Source organism: Vitis riparia, chromosome 5 (assembly GCF_004353265.1).
Source record: "Vitis riparia cultivar Riparia Gloire de Montpellier isolate 1030 chromosome 5, EGFV_Vit.rip_1.0, whole genome shotgun sequence".
Taxonomy (NCBI): domain Eukaryota; kingdom Viridiplantae; phylum Streptophyta; class Magnoliopsida; order Vitales; family Vitaceae; genus Vitis; species Vitis riparia.
Genome location: NC_048435.1, coordinates 2,329,805 through 2,351,366, shown reverse-complemented (window position 1 = coordinate 2,351,366; position 21,562 = coordinate 2,329,805). Strand labels below are relative to the sequence as shown.

The window sequence follows — 21,562 nt, the reverse complement described above, 5'->3', positions numbered from 1 at the left end:
GTTAACAGTTGATGGGTTAACATTGTCATAAGCATTCATCAGCAAATAATTCTATCTATCCAGTGAAAAAAAAAACCAAATAATTACTAAATGGGTCTTTTGGAAGCTTTTATGAAGGTTGGTGAAATGGTGTGAACACTGAACAATTCATTTGGCCTTTGTCAACATTCGTGCTTTTTGGGTTTTGCTTTGGTGAGTGGAAATGGTCCCTCTCGGCCGTCCTCTCTCTACCTCTACTCGTGTCATAACTCTAGGGCTGCCTTAATCAGTGGGATTGGTGAATGGGCCCAAATTAAGAGGAGGACTTTTGCACATGCACACATCTTCATGACTGTACAAATATAAAATTCAAGTTTATGCATGCAACCCAAAAACTAATGAGAAGATGACAGCAGACAAGATCACAGCAGTTAGGGTTCGAGGATTTGAGCTTGCTTTGGGATTTAAGGATGTGGGGTAAAGGAAGGACTTGGGTTATGGTAATACATTTGGTGTTTGTTTGTTTGTTTGTTGACTCAAGTCAAAATATTTAATTTTTTTTATTTAATTAAAAATATCTTATTAATATTAATTGATATAATTAAAATGTATTTATTATCAATAAGTTTAATTTAATTATATTGATTGATATTAATTAAATAAAAAAAATTAAAATAAATTTACTCACACTGATTTGATTCCTTAGAAAGAATTAAGTTACTCAAGAATATAATAAACATTATCGCATTCGATTCACCCTATGCCTAACTTGCAAGAAGATGGTTGAGAAAAAGAGTGGACCAATTAGACTGATCACTCTCTGATGATCAATCAGAAAGAATCAACAGATAGAAGTGTGGGTTTTCATTTACATGAACAACATTGCATCCTCCTATGATTCTTTAGAGGCTGAGAGGGAATAATGTCATTTTTTGAATCTTCTATTACCTATGAAATTATAACGTCATTAAAGGGTGTCATTTGTTTCACTTACAAAATAAATAATTTTGAACAATGAGTGGTCGTCCTTTTATCATGAGGGGGAGTAGATGGAAAATGTTGTGGAGGGAATTTCATCATGGTAATGACCAAAAATGTCAATTCATAATTAATGAGCTATAATGATTGTGGGCCCTGTTAGAGACACGTGTCCTTTGAATGCCCTAAATTATTGTACTACCATTAACTTTGCTTGTATTAATGTCCTGAATTATTGAACCGTGTTTACCTTTACTTTGATGATGACATCTGCTTCATGATTTAGAATAATATTTTTCTAGTTTTAGTAGATTTGATGGGTAGGCTTCTAATGGGGAGCTTTGGGCCAAAATCCAACCCATTTGCATATATGAGCCCAATCCAAGCCAATTTGATCCGTTTAAGGTGGACTGATTTTTGAGCCCGAATTCGGCCCAAACATTGAAGCCCAAAAAAATTCTCTAAAGAGGATTTCTTAGAATGGAGAAGGTAGACCTGTAGTATAGTTTGGAGGAGAGTTTGCCAACGACCCAAAACCCAGGATGAAGCCCCTGCCCTCAACATCTTCCAAAAACCCTGTCAAGTTCAGAATGTAAGTTGTGTTTTTGTGATTTTAATTTTCAAAAATCCAAGAAAATTTGAGTGGGAATTGATTTGGGCTGTGAAAATAACAGGCCTACTGCAGATAATTTAGTTCCGATTCGTTTGGACATTGAGATCGACGGCCACCGCTTCAAAGATGCCTTTACTTGGAACCCTTCTGGTATTTCTTCTTTCTTTTCTAGGTTTTTTCTTCGTTTCTTCTTCTACTTCTTCTTCTTCTTCTTTAATCTATCGCCTTTCCCCACATGCCCACCCCTTTACTCTCTACTTTTGTTTAATTTCCAGAAACCCCATACCCATAATATTTCTGTGTTTTAATCCTTCAATTATATCAATTGAAACCCTTTTTTCCATTCTCAAAGTTTGTGTGATCGTCCCTGTCAACAAGAATTAAGTCATGGAAACTTCAATTTGTAATGTGATTTTGCTACAGTCTCTCCTCGTATTATTAGTACTGTTATTTGCTATTGGTTTAAAAATGAAATTGGGAATTTGGCACTTGGTGATGTCCTTCAAAGTTTCTTTGCGATTACTTTCTTATCATGACTCTGTTTCTGAATGTTGTAGACCCTGACTCAGAGGTGGTGGTGTTTGCAAAAAGGACAGTAAAAGATTTGAAGCTTCCTCCAGCATTCATAACACAAATTGCTCAATCCATTCAAGTAAGTGAAATGATCAGCCAATGCTTTGGGTTGCTTTACTAGACATTGCTATATTATATCAAACACCATAAATTTGTAACATGTTTTTTTTTTTTTTTCTCTCCTTTCAATCTGCTTCCATGTCCACTAATCATGGTGTGGCTTTGGAAAAGTGGGCAACAAAAGTGTCTTTGAGATAAAATCTATGTACTTATTCAAAATTTAATGGGGTATTCATGTACTTCACATGATTCTAGTCATTCACATGGTATTATCAAATGATAGTCTTGGATGTAATGCACTAGAACACCTTGTTGATGTTCCTTCACTTCAACAGCGTCTATGGTTCCTTGAACAATCAAGACACAATAAACATGTCTGTACAGGTACAGGTTTGTGAGTTTACTGTATTGGACTACAGTGATTGGTATTCAATTTTGTATCTGTGCTGAAGAACTGCTGAGAGTAAATAGCAATAAATGGCCATCCAAGAGTTTCACCTGATCGAAAAATCTATGTAATCTCTCATCAATTAAGTGGAAAGAACAAGCATTTGTGAATAGAACTAGAAAATTATTTTTCCAGTTACAATAAGAAAATTATTTTCTAAATTTGAATTACGGCTTAAATTAATGAATTTAGAAACCTTCAAAATCGTAGTACTTATATATTACTAAGTTAAATGGCAAACAAGCTGAATCTCCACATGCCAAGCCCTATGTATAGAGAATCTTGATTTACCCAAATATGCCAAATCCAGGTGCTGGAACAATGCTATGTTACTCATCCATCCTATTTTGCATCCTAAAGGGGGACACACGATGTTCTTGTGGATCTCATTGCTTACTTATTTTTTCTTCCTGTGGGACTTGAGCGTCCAAAGGGGAAATTGCTTGTCTAGGTAGGGTAGACCAAGGCTATTGCATCACTTTTTTGCATATGGTCATTCACACTGAGAAAGATCATTGAATTAAAGTTTATTCACTTTTGGGATTCGATCCAGTTTCAATTAAAATCCAATTTTACAGTCATCTTACGTGCTTTTTCTTGGTCTTCTATCAGTCACAGCTTGCAGAATTTCGATCATTTGAAGGGCAAGATATGCAAACTGGCGAGAAGATTGTTCCAATCAAGGTTTTTCTTCCTTGCAACATGTTGCAGTTATGAATTTCTTAGCTACTTGAATGTTTGGTTATTAACATATGGAACTCTTTTTGTCTTCATTAACACTCCAGCTTGACCTTCGTGTAAATCATACTCTCATAAAGGATCAGTTTTTGTGGGTAAGAGTTGGAAATAGTTGTTGCATCATACCATTGCAAATAGACATCATGTTCAATAGCATGCATATGATATTTTTACCTGTTACATATTCTGCAATGGCTCATGGATTTCAGGATTTGAACAACCTTGAGAGTGATCCTGAAGAGTTTGCAAGAACTTTCTGCAAAGATTTGGGGGTTGAGGACCCTGAAGTTGGAGTAAGGGAGCACAACTTACTATGGCACATTTCTTTTCTTAAACCCAACTAACTATAGCAGAACCATTCTTTTAGTTTTTCATATGTCTGTGTCTTTTTGTTATGGGATTTCTTGCTTTCTTATTTTACCGGTACTTGGAAGATTGAGAAATCTGAGATTTTGACATCTTTAGCATCTGAAATTTCTTGTTCAAGTTCCTATTATTATTATTTATTTGTTTTAGTAAAAATGTTTAACTTTTCTGGGAAACCAAATTATGAGATTTAATCTTGCATGCAGTCATGTAGAACTTTGGTTGAAGTAATGTGAGCTCTGTGGATTTCCTATTCTGGTTCTTGTGAATTTCTGTTTAACATTTGGTCTTGTTCGTCTTCAGCTTCTATGCCTTAAGTTTTTTGGTTAAATACAACCTTTTCTTGGGGAGAGTAAATTGTCAAATTTATAATCAAACTGAATTCAGATCTTTACCCAGAGAGGGCATTACTTTCTTTATTTTTTTCTTCTCTCTCTCTCTCTTTCTCTCTCTTTAAAATAATGATAATAAATTCCATTTTTTTTTGTCTTCTCCTCCATGGACATCCATGGTGAAAACTCTTATGTTATATAGATACACCATGATATCATTAAAAAATTACCTGCAATATGAAACCAACAAATTGTAAATTAACTTTTTTCTTTTTGATAGGCAAATAAGAGGTAATGTATATTTATAAAGAACCCCTAACAAACGGGGGCACAACCCAAATACATAGGATGTATACAACACAAACCAGCCCAAAAAAACAAAATGAAAAACATTAGTTGGCTAGTTTAACATGTCCTTGACCAATCTACAATATATATAAAGGAGATAGATATTTATGTCCATCATAGAGAATTAAAGAATCCATTTACAGCTAATATTGAATGGTCCAAACCATTGGAACATCTCATATTCCTTTCTCTCCTTATTGTCTAAAACAAACGAGATGGAGCCATTTTCCAAACTTCCTTAGGTCTTCCTTGAGGCATGCTGACCCGATAAAACATATCCAACTATTCATGGAAGATTCAAAGACACCCTGAATCAGGAAGGACCAGCAACCACAAATTAAAAGACCAACCACAGCTACTGAGGATATGGTTTATAGCCTCTTCACTTTATTTGCACTTTTCACAAACAACATTTACTATTCATATTCTAGCAGCATCTTATAATCTGATCAACCATTAGGATCCATGTTGCCCTCCCATGCACAGAAGCTAACTTTAAATGACACTGTAGGATCCCAATTCTCCTTGCTGGAAAAAAGTAAAGATAGTACTGGAAACCAAAAATCTTGTGGTAGGAACAACTGAGAACAAGCCCTTCAGACATGCCTTCCACCCCAATCTATCTTCTACATCGCTGTGAATGGGCATTGCATTAAAAAGTTGCAACAAGGACCTATCAAACTCATCTCCCAAACAAAGAAGCCCCTCCTGTTCCAGACAGCCTGGCATCCTATTCCTTCAAACCCATTATTAACCAGGGTTTTAGGTCTGATTCAAAGTTGTTGTGTTCTGATGATCTTATGTGTATCAAGAACATAATAGGTAAGCCTAAATATAAGCTTGTCTTAAGTATTAGGAGTTGGAGTGGCCTTACTGGCATCTTCATTTGCACACTCTCCCTCTCCGTGTCAAATTTTGTTTGTATTTACTTTGGAAATTTTTGGTACATCCTAATACCTAAATTCAAGTTGATTTTGTTTTTGGCAGCCTGCAATTGCTGTTGCAATCAGAGAACAGCTATACGAGGTTAAGATTTTATTGGTTGTTTGAGATATAGACATGCTGTGCTATGAAATCATTGTATCTTACATACTTTTTGGGCATAACGTGAAACAGTTATTCTGGTTTCCTTACTGTTTCTTCATAGTTTTTCATGTTCTAGATTGCAATTCAAAGTGTAACTTCAGCAAGAGAAACCAGAATAAGTAAGAAGGGCCGCAGAGGAGCAGAACATATCCCAGCTAGGTTTGTTTTTACCAGTTCTTGTTTCTTTGCTGTTTCTTATATCTCATTTTAAGATGGAAGAGTGTTTGACCATCTGATGCATGACCTCAATTCTGTCTCTGTCTCTGTCTCTGTCTCTGTCTCTGTCTCTCTCTCTCTCTCTCTCAGCAAAGCAAGTGGGACTGCATTGGATTTGATGAAGTTGTTTGGTAACAAGTCAAGCATCATTCGGTGAGACTCTTCATTCACTTCTAAGTTTCCATCAGAAACTTCTTAGCTGATGGAACCTGGGAAATTCATTAATTATATTTGTCATGGCATTTTTGTAATTAAAAATCATACTTGCATTTATGTTGGCCTCATAGACCAAGTTTAGCTGGTTGCCTCATCATTTGGAGGGGTCAAGGGCTGGTGTTCAATTTATATTTATGGTTGAATTAGCCCGACCTTTAGAATAAAAAGTACCCAATAGGCTAAGCACTACAGTGTGCTTCAATGGGTTCAACACCTGCAACATTTTAAATACTATTTCTAGTTTAAATTCTGAAAATACTTTTACAATTAGATTCTGATTCAGTTGGAATCCAACCTCTTGCAATTCTATGACCCAAAGTCTATTCAGTTTCAAGAGTTGTATGTAAAAAGCACATTATTGGAAATTTTCCTACAGGCAAGAGTTATTGTTGGTTGCATCTCATCTTTATTTGCCGTCAAATGCATCAGGAAAAGAAGAGAATGGGATGTATATGAACCCATTGTTGATATTCTGTCAAACGAGGAAGTGGATGTCCTTGAAGCAAGAGAAGACAGGAATGCTCGGAGAATTGACTAAGTTATACAATTAGGGTGTGTGAGTAGATATTTGAGCAATATATTTGTGGATTAGGAGTTGTAATTTTACTTAGAAAGCTTTTAACATTATATAGTTCAGAAACTAGACTATTGAACCCTGTCAATCCTAAGGTCCAGCATGTTAGAATGGTGAGTGATTGCCCCTTTGTGTTTTCTTGTACATTCTTGAAATTTGTAAAAAAGGTTTGGCAACAAGGTGGATGACCATTTCATTTTACTTGTTCATGGTCCCCAACCCCTTTGTCCTACATTTCATCAATATAAAAAATGCCTATTGAATCTTAGCAATCGCCAGGACAGGTGGATGTGTACTCTTCCTTTGTCAGATTTGGGAAAAAACAAGTGGGCACCATCTTGTCTCACTTTCTCTCTTTTAATTGATGATGTTTTAGGAAGATCTTCCCTCATCTCATGATGTCCTAGTAATTCCTTTCTCTCATAAATCATGTTCTCACCATATTCCAACTATTAAAAAATAATAATAATAATTAGAAAAAGAGTTGAGAGAAACACATGATGGATCACTTTATTTTTATTTTTATTTTTTTTCTCATTCAATATACTATTGATTCATAAACTTAATCCCAATTAAGAAAAAGTTTACATGATATACAATAGTTTGGTTTATTTATAAAGAACTTAATTCAGATTAAGTTTTTAATCAAAATGATTATGTGAACTGTATCATAGTTAAGTTTCATTTAATACAAACTTAATTGGGGTTGAGTTTTGTTTTTATTTACAAAGAAATTGATTAAGGTTGTGTTTTTAGTCAAAATATTCATCCAACTGTAAATATAGTTAAATTTTATTTAAGAAATCATGAGGTATTAATGTTAAAGTCTTGATTACTTAATCAATTGGGTGTGATTTAAGATTTTTATTAAAAAACTTACTAAAGATTAATATATTTCAAAATAATTACAATAATACCAACTAAAATATAGAGATTTAACCACTAACAATTTTTTTTATTCAATATCATCTTCAATATTATCGAAGTTCATAAGAAACCACAACAAATCCTAATTAAAATCAAAGAAAAAAAAGGAAGATGAGAAAAATCTTAGAGACAAAAGAAATATGAGAAAACTTCTCTCCTTTTTTTTCTTTTTTTTTTGCATGAGTAAGACTTTAATCTTCAATCCATTGATCTTCGTTATAAAATTTGAACAAAAAGGAGGTAATAAAAATGAGATGAAAATGGGTAAGAAATAAAAGAGAAATGGTGTTTTTAAAAGGATTAAAGAATGGTAAAAATGTCTTAAGTGGATCATTTCCCCGCAGAACGAAGAATGGAGGACATTTTTCAAAATTTAAATTTATTTTAACCCTTTCAACCAAATATACCTTACGAAAATAAGAATTGAAAAAAAAAACAAATCCTACTCTAATAATATGTTACTTATACACCATCTCTAATCTTGATTTTGTTAATGTGTGACTTTTTTTTCTTCCAGCATATAAGCACATGTTTGTTGTGAATATTATTGCTATAAATGCTATGCCCCGTTCACACTTCACCTTTTTTTATTCACCTCTTGCCTTATTAACCTTATTCAAATCTTTACTGCATTCTTATCAATTTTAAGATTGATTTTGTGATCATACATTTAACTTCCCTAGGTCTCATACCATACATGCATGAGGAAAATTTGCCATCTCACCCAATTCTAATAAGCAAAAATATGTACGAGGTTTTATTGGAAATATTTTGTTAATATTTGTCATAAGCGATGTTGTATTCCTCAATTTGGAATACCATAAAAAAATAATTTGTACATACACATGTATATGTATAAATACACGTATTTTTGCAGAGGTCATTATTATATCGATTTTTTTTTTTTATCATACAAAATAAAATTTAAGAAAATAAAGGTTATGCCAACTTGTTTTTTGTTATTCGAAATTAAAATTAAAGGAAAAACAAGTTGTGCTATTTAAAAATAAAATTTAGGGAAAAACTTGTCTAGTCAACTTGTCTTGTATCGTTCAAAAATAAAATTTAAAGAAAAACCGATTGTGTAATATTGTTTTATCTAATTGATCACAAGTGAAGTCGTATCACTTAATTTGAAATTGACCATAATAATAATAAAAAACATATTTAACATTAGATTCAAAAACAAATTCTACATGAAGGATTAAATCTTAAACGAGTGTAACACATAGGCATTACCCAAAACCAAAATTTCCGAGTATTAGCCATTTACTGTCCATTCGAAGGGTTATACCCCCTCCCCTCGGAGTGGCGCTTTTGTGTCTATAAAACGACACACATAAATCAGTGGGAAAGCACAGAAATTTTAATACTATTAGTCACCGGTACCCATCCAGGCAAACATCAGGATATGGCGAGGAAGAAGGTCCAGCTCCAGTGGATAATGGATGACACAGCCAGGAGGACGACTTATAAGAAAAGGGTGAAGGGTCTGATGAAGAAGGTGAAGGAACTGAGTATCCATCCTATGTGGGATTGAGGCCTGCGCTGTTGTCTACAGTCCGTATGATCCGCAGCCGGAGGTTTGGCCCTCTCCAATGGAGGCGGTACGGGTGATTGGGGAGTTCAAGTGCAGGCCGGAAAACGACCAGACCAAGAAGAGGTTCAACCAAGAAAACTATATCAGGCAGAGGGTGGCAAAAGCTAAGGACCAGCTGGTGAAACAGCAGAAGAAAAATAGGAGAACGGAGATGGAAAACCTCATGTACCAGTGCCAGGCTGGGGGCAAGGGGTTGCAGGACTTGAACATAAAAGATTCTAGCGATTTGATGTGGTCCATTGATGATCGGTTGAAGGCAGTGGGCCAGAAGATGGAGTACTTCCATCATCCGGCACCCCAACCAGGCGGTGCTGCTGCTCCGGCTGCAGTTCCCGTGGCCCAGAAGACACCTCTAGAGGTGGCTCTTGAGTCACTTGAGAATGAAATGCTAATGGACGTAACTCCCAGGCCTATGGACAGTCTGGTCACTGTGGGGTACCCAGGAGGCCAAGATATGATGCTTCCTGGTCCTTACGGTCATTACGAGGACCCAAGTTTCTGGGGGCATCCCTTCTTCACTTGAGGATTTGGCAGTCTGCGTCTCTAAGATTTTTTGTCTGGACACAGACCACATATGACTAAATTGTAGCGGATCTGTAGTTTCTCTTTTGAGTGTCTCTGTAGTCTGTACTGTTTCCTATCAAAATTTTGAATCTTAATGAATACGCTAATCAACTTATCAACTTGTCAGCATCATCCTCCCAACTCAACTTTTGTTTTTGAATCATCAAACCAAGTTCCCACATTCTAATCCACAAAACAGAAAAAGTCATGAGAAGGGGCCAAAAATGTTAGATCTCCAAAAAGGGCTTAAGGGTGCATGATTGCTATAAATGCTTATATCCCATTCATACTTACCCTTTTCTCACCCCACTACCTTATTAGCCTTATTCAAATCTCTACTGCATTCTAGCCAATTTTATGATTGATTTTGTGATCATACATTTAACTTCTCCTAGATCTCATACAAGTACATTCATGAGGAAAATTTGCCATCTCACCTCATTCTAATGAGCAAAAATATTTATGGGGTTTTATTGAAAATATTTTGTTAAGGGAGTCATGGTATCCAAGTTGTGCTCTCACCCTTCCTTTGTATTTCACTTTCTGTGGAAACCCATGCTAGTTGCTTCAAACATTATATTGTTATAATATAAAGTTTGAATATTTGATATAAGATAATAATTGATATAAAAATTGTGAAACTGCTACTATATATGAGATTTAAAAAACAAAAGGTCTAGGTGCGCCCTTATTTATATGGGTTACTATGACATCAATTTGATTTTTATTATTCAAAAATAAAATTTAAGGAAAAAAGACCGTGTCAACTTGTTTTTTAACTATTCCAAAATAAAATTTAAAAAAAAAAAAATAAGTGATGCCAACTTGGTTTTTTACTATTTAAAAATCAAATATGAGAAAAAAAAGGTTGTGTCATGTTGCATTACCCAATTTATCACAAATGATATCGTAATACTTAATTTGGAATTGAACTTAATAAATGGGAAGCAAATTTTGGACAAAACAAATTTAGTGTTAAATTTAATTAAGTCCATAAAATACAATCTACATAAAGATTAAATCTTAAAATCGGTCATTGATTGTCACCTAGAAACATAAACAATACAACTAATGAAAATAGTTCATGTACATGAAACACAATTTCTATGTAAAGGATTAAATGTTAAAAGCACACATGCATATATACATATGTTTGCATAAGCTATTATGACATCAATTTGTTTTTTACCATTTCGAAAATACTTAAGGAAAAATATGTCGTGTCGATTTGTTTTTTATTATTTAAAAATAAAATTTAAGGAAAACAAATCTATCAATTTGTTTTTTAGTATTCAAAATTACAATTTAAGAAAAATAGGTCATGTCAACTTGTTTTTTTACTATTTAAAAATAAAAGTTATGGAGAATAGGCACGTCTACTCATTTTTAAATTTAATGAAAAATAGTATTTCATCACAAGTGATGTCATATTACTCCATTTAGAATTAATCATGATACATAGGAAGCGAACTTTGGGAAAAAAAATTAACATTAGATTCAATTGGATCAAGAAAAGACATTCTACATATGGAATTAAATCTTGAAACCTAGTGTAACCCAAAAACATAAATAATCCAAGTAATTATCACATAGTCATTTATAGAAATACCCAAAACCAAAATTTTCAAGGATTACCTATTTATTATCCATTCGAGGGGTTGCACCCCTTCGTAGACGCGCTTTTGAGTCTATAGAAAGACACATAAATCAGTGAGAAAGCACAGAAATTTTGATACTATTAGTCACAGTTCCAAGCAAACATCAGGATATGGCGAGGAAGAAGGTCCAGCTCCAATGGATAATGAATGACACAGCGAGGAGGACGACTTATAAGAAAAGAATGAAGGGTCTGATGAAGAAGGTGAAGGAACTGAGTATCCTATGTGGGATTGAGGCGTGCGCCATCGTCCACAGTCCCTATGATCCGCAGCCGGAAGTTTGGCCGCCTCCAATGGAGACAGTACGGATGATTTGGGAGTTCAAGTGCAGGCCAGAGAACGACCAGACCAAGAAGAGGTTAAACCAAGAAAACTATATGAGGCAGAGGGTGGTCAAAGCTAAGGACCAGCTGGAAAAACAGCAGAAGAAGAACAGGAGAATAGAGATGGAAAACCTCATGTACCAGTGCCAGGCTGGGGAGAAGGGGTTGCAGGATATGAGCATCAAAGATTCTAGCGATTTGATGTGGTTCATTGATGATCGGTTGAAGGCAGTGGGCCACAAGATGGAGTACTTCCATCATCAGGCACCCCAACCAGGCGGTGCTGCTGCTCAGGCTGCAGTTCCCGTGGCCCAAAAGACACCTCTAGAGGTGGCTCTTGAGTTACTTGAGAATGAAATGCTAATGGACGTAGCTCCCAGGCCTACGGACAGTTTGGTCACTGTGGGGTACCCAAGAGGCCAAGATATGATGCATCCTGGTCCTTACGGTCATTATGAGGACCCCAGTTTCTGGGGCCCTCCCTTCTTCACTTGAGGACTTGGCAGTCTGCATCCCAAGTTTTTTTGTGCAGACACAGACCACATATGAATAAATTGTAGCGGATCTGTAGTTTCTCTTTTGAGTGTCTCTGTAGTCTGTACTGTTTCCTATCAAAATTTTGAATCTTAATGAATACGCTTATCAACTTATCAACTTTTGGAGCATCATCCTTCCAACTCAACTTCTGTTTTTGAATCATCAAACCAATTTCCCACATTCTATTAATTGAGAAAACAGAAAAATTCATGAGAAGGGACCAAAAATGTTAAATCTCCAAACAGGCTAAAGGGTGTCCGATTGCTATAAGTTTAGTTATTTAAGAAACACAAATTTAGGAGGGTGATAGTCATAGAAAATAAATCTAAATCCTGCATTAAAATCTGGTCATGATCCGCATTAATCACGGGGATATTCCCTTTAAAACAACAGCTTGACTTGAAATTACAAGCATAAACTGCCACCCTAATCAAAGGAAAGAGGCATTCAATTCAATTATTATTATTATTATTTTTTCAGTTAAGCTAAAACTGCAAGATCACCACCCACGTACATAATTACAGACTAATCTTATTGCCTCATCCATCCTCATATGGAAAAGGAATATGCAAATCAAGAAGTAATGTTGAAGGCTCTGGTCTTGGACTTTTCCAGAATCGACCACATCACCCTGAACATCTTCGTAAGCATACGGCCATCACTTCCCCATGGATATCCAACCCACGATTTTCCTGCCCTGCAGATATACACTTATATATAGATTGAATAGTTGAAAAGGAGAGAGGCGCATGTGGGTTGCAGGGGCAGCAAGATCCGTGAAATGAGGTTTGACCGTTTGAGGGACATCACTGCTCTCCTTATCTCTTTAGGTTTGCCAACCGCAACTAGCAACCTTCCTTTGCGTTTCACTTTCTATCCAACCCATGCTATTTGCTTTAAACATTATATTTTTATGATATAAAGTTTGAATAACATAGGTTGTGTCAATTTGTTTTATACCATTCGAAAGTAAAATTTAAGGAAAAATAGGTCGTGTTAGCTTATTTTTTACTATTTGAAAATAAAATTTAGGAAATAATAGGTCATGTCAACTTGTTTTTTTATTGTTAGAAAATAAAATTCAAGGAAAAATAGGTTACGTGATGTTGTATTACCTAATATATCACAAATGATGTTGTGTTACTCAATTTGGAATTGACTATGATAAATAAGCAAATTTTGGAAAAAAACAAACTTAATGTTAGATTCAATTAGATAAAAAAAAAAACATAATCTATGTAAAGCAATAAATCTTAAAACTTATCACTGAGTCTAACCCAAAAATATGAACATCGTAACTAATTAAAATGGATTGTGCACGTAAAACACAATCTCTACATAAAGAGTTAAATTAAATAAATAAAAAAAAAAGAAAGGCGTGTACACACATATAGACTAAATTAAATTTAAGAAAAATTAGATCAAGTTAATTTGTTGTTTACTATTTGAAAATAAAATTTAAGAAGAATAAATCGTGTCAACTCATATTTTACTATTTGAAAATGAATTTTTTTTTTTAAAAAAAGGCTATATCAATTTGTTCTTTTACTGTTCCAAAAATAAAATATGAGGAAAAATAGGTCATGTCATGTTGTATTACATAATTTATCACAAGTGATGTAGTATTATTCAATTTGGAATTGACCATAATAAATAGGAAGCAAATTTAAAAAAAAAAAAATAACAATAGAATTGATGAGATCCAGAAAACACAATCTACACGAGGGATTAAATCTTAAAATCTCTCGGTTAGTGTAACCTAGAAACATAAACAAGTGTAACCTAAAAACATAAACGATATAACGATAATGATAATATAGACAGTTATAGAAATACCCAAAACCAAAATTTCCAAGGATTACCCTTTTTTTTGTCCATTCAAAGGGTTGCACCCCCTCGTAGAGACGCTTTTGTGTGTATAAAAAGATACATAAATCAGTGGGAAAGCCAGAAATTTTGATATTCTTAGTCACAGATCCAAGCAAACATCAGGCAATGGCGAGGAAGAAGGTCAAGCTCCAATGGATAATGAATGACACAGCCAGGAGGACAACTTATAAGAAAAGAGTGAAGAGTCTGATGAAGAAGGTGATGGAACTGAGTACCCTATGTGGGGTTGAGGCGTGCGCCATCGTCTACAGTCCGTATGATCCGCAGCCAGAGGTTTGGGCCTCTCCAATGGAGGCTGTACGGGTGATTGGGGAGTTCAAGTGCAGGCCCGACCAGACTAAGAAGAGGTTAGACCAAGAAATCTACACCCGGGAGAGGGTGGCAAAGGCCAAGGAACAAGTGGTGAAACAACAGAAGAAGAACATGAGAATGGAGATGCAAAACCTTATGGACCAGTGCCTGGCTGGGGTGCAGGGGTTGCAGCACTTGAACATCAAAGAGCTAAGCGATTTGACATGGTCCATTGATAATCGGTTAAAGGCTATCAACCACCAGATGGAGTTCTTTCATCATCCGGCACCCCAACCTGGTGCTACTGCTGCTCCGGTTGCTGTTCCCGTCGCCCAAAACACACATCTGGAGGTGGCGCTTGAGTCACTCGAGAATCAAATCCTATTGGACACAGCTCCAATGCCTCGAGACAGTCTGTTCTCTGTGGCCTACCCAGGAGGCCAAGACATGATGCTTCCTGGTCTTTATGATCATTACGAGGACCCTAGTTTCTGGGGGCCTCCCTTCTTCCCTTGAGGATTTGGCAATCTGCCTCCCGAGCATTTTTGTTCGGACACATACCACATAAGAATAAATGCCTAGCTTGTCCGTAGTTTGTTTATGAGTCATGTCGTGTCATGACTCATAAAATCTAAGGAGAATATGTCATGTCATGTTGTATTACCTAATTTATCACAAATGATCTCCTATTACTCAATTTGAAATGGATTACAATAAATAGGAAGCAAATTTTGACAAAAAAATAAAAACAAAAACATTAGATTCAATAGGATCCAAAAAACACAATCTACATAAAGGATTACATCTTAAAACATGTTACCAACAAACATAAATAATCTAACTAATGATCATAAGAAATCAGGGTATCCTAGTTGTGCTCTCACTGTTGCTTTGAGCATAATAAATAAGAAGTAAATTTTTGAAAAAGAAATATTAAAAGAATCAAGTTATGGAAGTTGTGCTCTTAACCTTCCTTTCCATTTCACTTTGTATTTGAAACCCATGCAATTTGCTTCAAAAATTATATTTTTATAATATAAGGTTTGAATATTTGATGGAATATAATAATTGGTATAAAATTTATGAAATTGTTGCTATAATTTGATACACTTGAACATCCTCGTAAGCACACGCCATCTCTTCCCCATGGAGATCCAATCCACGATTTTCATGGCCTGCAAATATTACCAAACACACAGGTAGTTGAAAGTGCAAGCTTTTCTAATGGAGATGTGATGGTTTTAACCTAAGAAGCCATTGTTTTCGTTATGATTTCCTTTCCAAGTCTTTCAAAGGTCTGAACTCTGGCTCTTTGAGATGTTCATGTGTGTATATATATATAGATTAAATAGGTAAAAGAGAGAGAGGCCTAGAGATGGGGGAGAGAGAAGGAGAGAGAGCTGGAGAGGTGCATGTGGGTTGCAGGGGCGGCAAGCTAGATCCGTGAGATGAGGTTTGAGGGACATCACTCCTCTTCTTATCTCTTTAGGTCTTTCTACTGCAACTCGCACTTGTTTTCTATAATTCAAAAATAAAATTTAGGAAAAATAAGTCGTGTCAATTTAAAATAGCAACCATGATAGAAACAAAATTTGGAAAAAATAAATTTAATGTTAAATTCAATTAGATCCAAAAAATACACAATCTATATAAAGTATTAAACCTTAAAACCCGAGTGTAACTAGAAACATAAACAATCGAACACATGAAAATAGTTTGTATTACCTAATTTGGAAAAAAATGAAATTTAACATTAGATTTAATTATATCTGAAAAACACATTCTACAGAAAGGATTAAATCTTAAAACATAAATAATCCAACTAATGATGATAAAGATAGGTATAGAAATACCCAAAACCAACATTTGGAAGGATTAGCCATTTACTGTCCATTCAAAAGGTTGCACCCCCTCGTAGACGTGCTTTTGTGCCTATAAAAAGGCACTTAAAATCAGTGGGAAAGCAGAGAAATTTTAATACTGTCAGTCACAGATCCAAGCAAACATCAGGATATGGCGAGGAAGAAGTTCAAACTCCAATGGATAATGAATGACACAGCCAGGAGGACAACGTATAAGAAAAGAGGGACGGGTCTGATAAAGAAGGTGAAGGAACTGAGTATCCTATGTGGGGTTGAGGCGTGCACCATCGTCTACAGTCCGTATGATCCGCAGCCAGAGGTTTGGCCATCTCCAATGGAGGCTGTTAGGGTGGTTGGAGAGTTCAAGAGCAGGCCAGAGAGTGACCAGACCAAGAAGGGGTTGAACCAAGAAAACTATACCAGGCAGAGGGGGGCAAAAGCTAAGGACCAGCTGGTGAAACAGCAGAAGAAGAACAGGAGAATGGAGATGAAAAACCTCATGTACCAGTGGCTGGCTGGGGGGAATGGGTTTCAGGACATGAACATCAGAGATTTTAGGGATTTGATGTGGTCCATTGATGATCGGTTGAAGGCAGTCGGCCACAAGATGGAGTACTTCCATCATCGGTTACTCCAACCAGGCTGTGCTGCTGCTCCAGCTGCAGTTCCCGTGGCCCAAAAGACTCTGGGACATAGCTCCCAGGCCTCCAGACAGTCTGGTCACTGTGGCGTACCCAGGAGGCCAAGATATGATGCATCCTGGTCCTTTCGGTCATTATGAGGACCCCAGTTTCTGGGGGTCTCCCTTCTTCGCTTGAGGATTTGGCAGTCTGCCTCCCAAGTTTTTTTTGGTCTGGACACATACCACATGAATAAATTCTAGCGGGTCTGTACTGTTTTCGCAGTCTGCCTCCCTACTCTTTTGAGTGTCTCTGTAGGCTGTACTGTTTCCTATCAAAATTTTGAATCTAAATGAATACGCTTATCAACTTATCAACTTTTGGAGCATCATCATGCCAATTCAACTTTTGTTTATTGAATCATCAAACTAAGTTCCCACGTTCTAACAGAGAAAACAGAAAAATTCATGAGAAAACCAAAAAGGTTAAATCTTCAAAAAAAGGCTTTGGGCTCAAAGGATCATCATGACTTTAAAATGTATCAACATGATTAAAAGAAATTCATACTTATATAATATTAGGAACTTTCCTCATCCAACCTCCCAATGCAAATACAACGTTCTTGTTGTGTCTTTTGCAGGATTGCGGGGTCAAATAAATAAATATCTCATACGGGGCCAATCACACCAAGGTTAAGGATTGACTCTAATACCACTTCTAATGATCCGCTCTCAATTGTGAAGATATTGTTCACTCTGAGCCTAAAAAAGCTCTTATGGATTTAAAACGTGTCAACAAAGTAAAATAGAAATTCGTACTTATACCACCAAGAACTTTCCCATGTGATGTCACAATAAATTTAGTTATTTAAGAAACACAACATTTAAGAGGGAGATAGTAATAGAAAATAGAAAAAAAAAAATCTAAATCTTACATTAAAATCTCACCATGATTCTCATTAATCACGGGATTCCCTTTAAAACAACAACTTGACTTGAAACAAGCATAAACTGCCACCCTAATAAAAAGGAAAGTGGCATTCATTTCTATTAAATTTTTACCTTCCTTTCTAGTTGATTCTTTGTTCTTTTCTTCTTTTTTTTTTTTTTTTTTGCAATTTGGCTAATACTTCAAGTTCACCACCCACGCACATAATTACAAAGTAATCTTACTACTTCATCCATCCTCATATGGAAAAGGAATATGCAAATCAAGAAGTAATGTTGCAGGCTCTAGTCTTGGACTTGTCCAAAAGATTATATTCTTACCTACAAATGTGATGATCAGCTAGAGATTGTTAGCTATTTTGAATTAGATTTTATGGGGTGTGTTGATTCTCTAAAATCAACATTTGGATATATTTTTTCACTAGTTGTTGGCGCTATATCATGGAAAAGCATTAAACAAACCATAACTGCTTCTTCCCTGATGGAAGTTAAACTAATAGCACACCATCAAGCAATGTCACAAGCTATTTGGTTACGAAACTTTATTTCAAGCCTCAAAATTGTGATAACTTTGTGGCTGTTTTCTTCTCTAAAAATAACAAGTGCTCTAGTAAGTCAAAACATATTAAGTTGAAGTATCATGTGGTTAGAGACAAAGTCCAATTCTGAAAAGTGTTTATTAAAGACATTGATATAGACACGATGATTACAAATTCTTTTGCAAAAGCCTTGACCCAACGAGGTTTAAGGAATATGATCATTCTACGGGTCTTACTAATGTTGTTTAATCATTTTGGACATACAATAATATAATATTTTTATTCCCCAGTATACATTTTATGGGATAATGATTAACAAGATTGTCAAATCTTTGACATTAAAGTTGGGACCATCTAATGGATATTTATAGTTTACTGCTTCCTCATTTTGGTTATCTACATCGAGTTACCAATTTTCTGAAGAAAATAGATCCAAAAAATAAATTTAATGTTAAATTCAATTAGATTAAAAAAAAAAAAGAAGATTAAATCTTAAAACCTATCATTGAGTATAACCAAAAGACATAAACAATTCAATGAAGGAAAATAGGTCATATACGTCAAACGATTAAATCTTAAAAGAAGCATGTACACACGCATATATGCATATGTTTGCATACATTCCTATGACATCAACTTGTTTTTTATTATTTGAAAATAAAATTTAAGGAAAAATAGGTTGTGTCAACTTATTTTTTACTATTCCAAAATAAAATTTAAGGAAAAATAAATTGTGTCAATTTGTTTTTTACTATTTGAAAATAAAATTTAAGGAAGAATAAGTCATGTCATATTGTATTACTTAATTTATCATAAGTGATGTGGTATTACTTAATTTGTAATTGATCACAATAAATAGGAAGGAAGCAAATTTTGAAAAAAAAATAATAATAATATTAGATTCAATTATATCCAGAAAACACATTCTATATAAATTAAGGATTAAATAATCCAACTAGTGATCACATGGACAGTAATAGAAATACCTAAAACCAAATTTTCCAAGGATTAGCCATTTATTGTCCATTCAAAGGGTTACACCCCATCGTAGAGGCGCTTTTGTGCCTATAAAATGACACATAAATCAGTAGGAAAGCAAGAAGTAGTTTTGATATTATTAGTCACAGATCCAAGCAAACATTAGGATATGGCAAGGAAGAAGGTCCAGCTTCAATGGATAATGAATGACACAACTAGGAGGACAACGTACAAGAAAAGAGTAAAGGGTCTGATGAAGAAGGCGAAGGAACTGAGTATCCTATGTGGGGTTGAGGCCTGCGCCATCGTCTACAGTCCGTATGATCCGCAGCCAGAGGTTTGGCCATCTCCGATGGAGGTGGTACGGGTGATTGGGGAGTTCGAGTGTAGGCCAGAGAACGACCAGACCAAGAAGAGGTTAAACCAAGAAAACTACATCCGCCAGAGGGTGGCAAAAGCCAAGGAACAAGTGGTGAAACAACAGAAGAAGAACAGGAGAATGGAGATGGACAACCTCATGTACCAGTGCTTGGCTGGGGGTAGGGGGTTGCAGGACTTAAACATCAAAGAGCTTAGCGATTTGATGTGGTACATCGATGATCAGCTGAAGCCAATCAGCCACAAGATGGAGTACTCCCACCATCCGGCACCCCAACCAGGTGGTGCTGTCGCTCTGACTGCTGTTCCGGTTGCCCAAAAGACACCTCTAGAGGTGGCACTTGAGTCACTGGAAAATCAGATCCTAATGGACACAGCTCCACAGCCTCGAGACGGTGTGGTCACTGTGGCCCACACAGAAGGCCAAGACATGATGCTTCCCGTTCCTCATGATAATTATGAGGACCCCAGTTTCTGGGGCGCCCCATTCTTCCCTTGAGGATTTGGCAATCTGCCTTCCAAGTATTTTTGTCCGGACACGTACCACATATGAATAAATTCCTAGGCATATCAGTAATTTCATTTTTGGGTTTCTCTGATTTGTTTCCTATCAGATTTTGAATCTTAATGCATATGGTTATCAACTTATCAGCCATCATCCTCCCAATTCAAGTACTCCAGTCTTTGAATTATCAAACCAAGTTCCCACATTCTAATCCAGAAAACAGAAAAATTTATGAGAAGGGACCAAAAATGTTAAATCTCCAAGAAGGCTTAAGGGGTGCAGGATTGCTATAAATTTAGTTATTTAAGAAACACTAAATTCAAGAGGGAGATGGTAATAGAAAAAAAATCTAAATTTTGCATTAAATCTCGCCATGATCTTCATTAATCACGGGGATTCCCTGTAAAACAACAGCTTGACTTAAAATTACAAGCATAAACTGCCACCCTAACCAAAAGGAAAGTGGCATTCACTTCAATTGAATTTTTGCCTTCCTTTCTACTAGATTCTTTGCATTTTTGTGGGTTTTTTTTTCAGTTTAGCTAATACTGCAAGATCACCACCCACGTACATATCTACAGAGTAATCTTACTGCCAAATCCATCCTTATATAGAAAAGGAATATGCAAATCAAGATGTAATGTTGCAGGCTCTGGTCTTGGACTTGTCCAGAATTGACCACATCACCTGAACATCCTCGTAAGCACACGCCATCACTTCCTCATGAAGATCCGACCCAGGATTTTCATGCACTGCAAATATTACCAAACACATATATATGAGACTCGAAATATTACAAGTAGTTGTGAACTGTGATGAGGGTGATGATATGTTGAAAAGTACCTTTCTGGGATTTCTTATCCCTGGGTTGCTGATTGAAGAAAGTGCAAGCTTTTCTGAATGGAGATGTGATGGTTTTAACCCAAGAAGCCATTGTTTTCGTTATGATTTCCTTCCCCAAGTCTTTCAAAGGTCTGAACTCTGGCTCCTCACGATGTTGGTGCGTGTGGATATATAGATTTAAATAGGTAAAAGAGAGAGAGGACCAGAGATGGGGGAGAGAGAGAAGGAGAGAGAGAGAGGTACATGTGGGTTGCAGGGGCGGCAAGATCCGTGAGATGGGGTTTGAGGGATATCACTCCTCTTCTTATCTCTTTAGGTTCGCCGACTGCAACTAGCACATGGTGCACGCTCCCAAACAGACTCCCAACACGTGAAACCTTTACTTTTTGAATGTGACGTATTGAAAAGATAGGCCCTCCCAAGATTCAAGGGGTGGATAGCCCTTCTCTTCTCCTTCCTCCCCCACTCACTTCTCTCTCAAATAAGTTGAAGTTTACCCTTTTTCTTCTGGACCATATCTCCATTCATTACTGATGCTGATATCTCCCATCTGCATTCTGGATTGTGGATACC

General features: G+C 35.9%; 6 protein-coding genes and 1 pseudogene across 9 annotated transcripts; 6 read left to right on the top strand and 1 right to left on the bottom strand.

Moving 5' to 3' along the window:
- The first annotated feature begins 1,458 nt into the window (after window positions 1-1,458).
- Window positions 1,459-6,790, top strand: LOC117915337 (chromatin structure-remodeling complex protein BSH). Of its 4 annotated transcripts, none has more exons than XM_034830886.1 (10): window positions 1,459-1,549; window positions 1,632-1,720; window positions 2,128-2,222; window positions 3,264-3,335; window positions 3,437-3,484; window positions 3,599-3,682; window positions 5,423-5,461; window positions 5,598-5,680; window positions 5,828-5,890; window positions 6,383-6,790. In XM_034830886.1, exons 1-10 carry the CDS (start codon window positions 1,500-1,502, stop codon window positions 6,489-6,491), a joined length of 732 nt encoding a protein of 243 aa, XP_034686777.1. In that variant the 5' UTR covers window positions 1,459-1,499; the 3' UTR covers window positions 6,492-6,790. The 4 variants fall into 4 exon arrangements, with proteins under 4 accessions (XP_034686777.1, XP_034686776.1, XP_034686780.1 ...); XM_034830885.1 differs by having other exon boundaries at window positions 6,330-6,790; XM_034830887.1 differs by lacking the exons at window positions 1,459-1,549; window positions 1,632-1,720 and adding an exon at window positions 1,832-1,973 and having other exon boundaries at window positions 6,330-6,790.
- Window positions 6,791-8,865: 2,075 nt separating this feature from the next.
- Window positions 8,866-9,577, top strand: LOC117914455 (annotated as a pseudogene).
- A 1,809-nt stretch (window positions 9,578-11,386) lies between these two features.
- LOC117914452 (agamous-like MADS-box protein AGL80) lies at window positions 11,387-12,094 on the top strand. The gene has a single exon (XM_034829801.1). The coding sequence runs from the start codon at window positions 11,387-11,389 to the stop codon at window positions 12,092-12,094; it is 708 nt and encodes a 235-aa protein (XP_034685692.1).
- A 1,990-nt stretch (window positions 12,095-14,084) lies between these two features.
- On the top strand, window positions 14,085-14,933 carry LOC117913792 (agamous-like MADS-box protein AGL80). Its single transcript, XM_034828832.1, has one exon. The coding sequence runs from the start codon at window positions 14,132-14,134 to the stop codon at window positions 14,831-14,833; it is 702 nt and encodes a 233-aa protein (XP_034684723.1). The 5' UTR covers window positions 14,085-14,131; the 3' UTR covers window positions 14,834-14,933.
- Window positions 14,934-16,330: 1,397 nt separating this feature from the next.
- LOC117914451 (agamous-like MADS-box protein AGL80) lies at window positions 16,331-16,960 on the top strand. The gene has a single exon (XM_034829800.1). The coding sequence runs from the start codon at window positions 16,331-16,333 to the stop codon at window positions 16,958-16,960; it is 630 nt and encodes a 209-aa protein (XP_034685691.1).
- A 2,456-nt stretch (window positions 16,961-19,416) lies between these two features.
- LOC117914137 (agamous-like MADS-box protein AGL80) lies at window positions 19,417-20,221 on the top strand. The gene has a single exon (XM_034829348.1). The coding sequence runs from the start codon at window positions 19,433-19,435 to the stop codon at window positions 20,138-20,140; it is 708 nt and encodes a 235-aa protein (XP_034685239.1). The 5' UTR covers window positions 19,417-19,432; the 3' UTR covers window positions 20,141-20,221.
- A 176-nt stretch (window positions 20,222-20,397) lies between these two features.
- LOC117914138 lies at window positions 20,398-21,258 on the bottom strand. Its single transcript, XM_034829350.1, has 2 exons — window positions 20,990-21,258; window positions 20,398-20,898 (listed from the first exon to the last, which is right to left on the bottom strand). Exons 1-2 carry the CDS (start codon window positions 21,078-21,080, stop codon window positions 20,777-20,779), a joined length of 213 nt encoding a protein of 70 aa, XP_034685241.1. The 5' UTR covers window positions 21,081-21,258; the 3' UTR covers window positions 20,398-20,776.
- Between the last annotated feature and the right edge of the window lie 304 nt (window positions 21,259-21,562).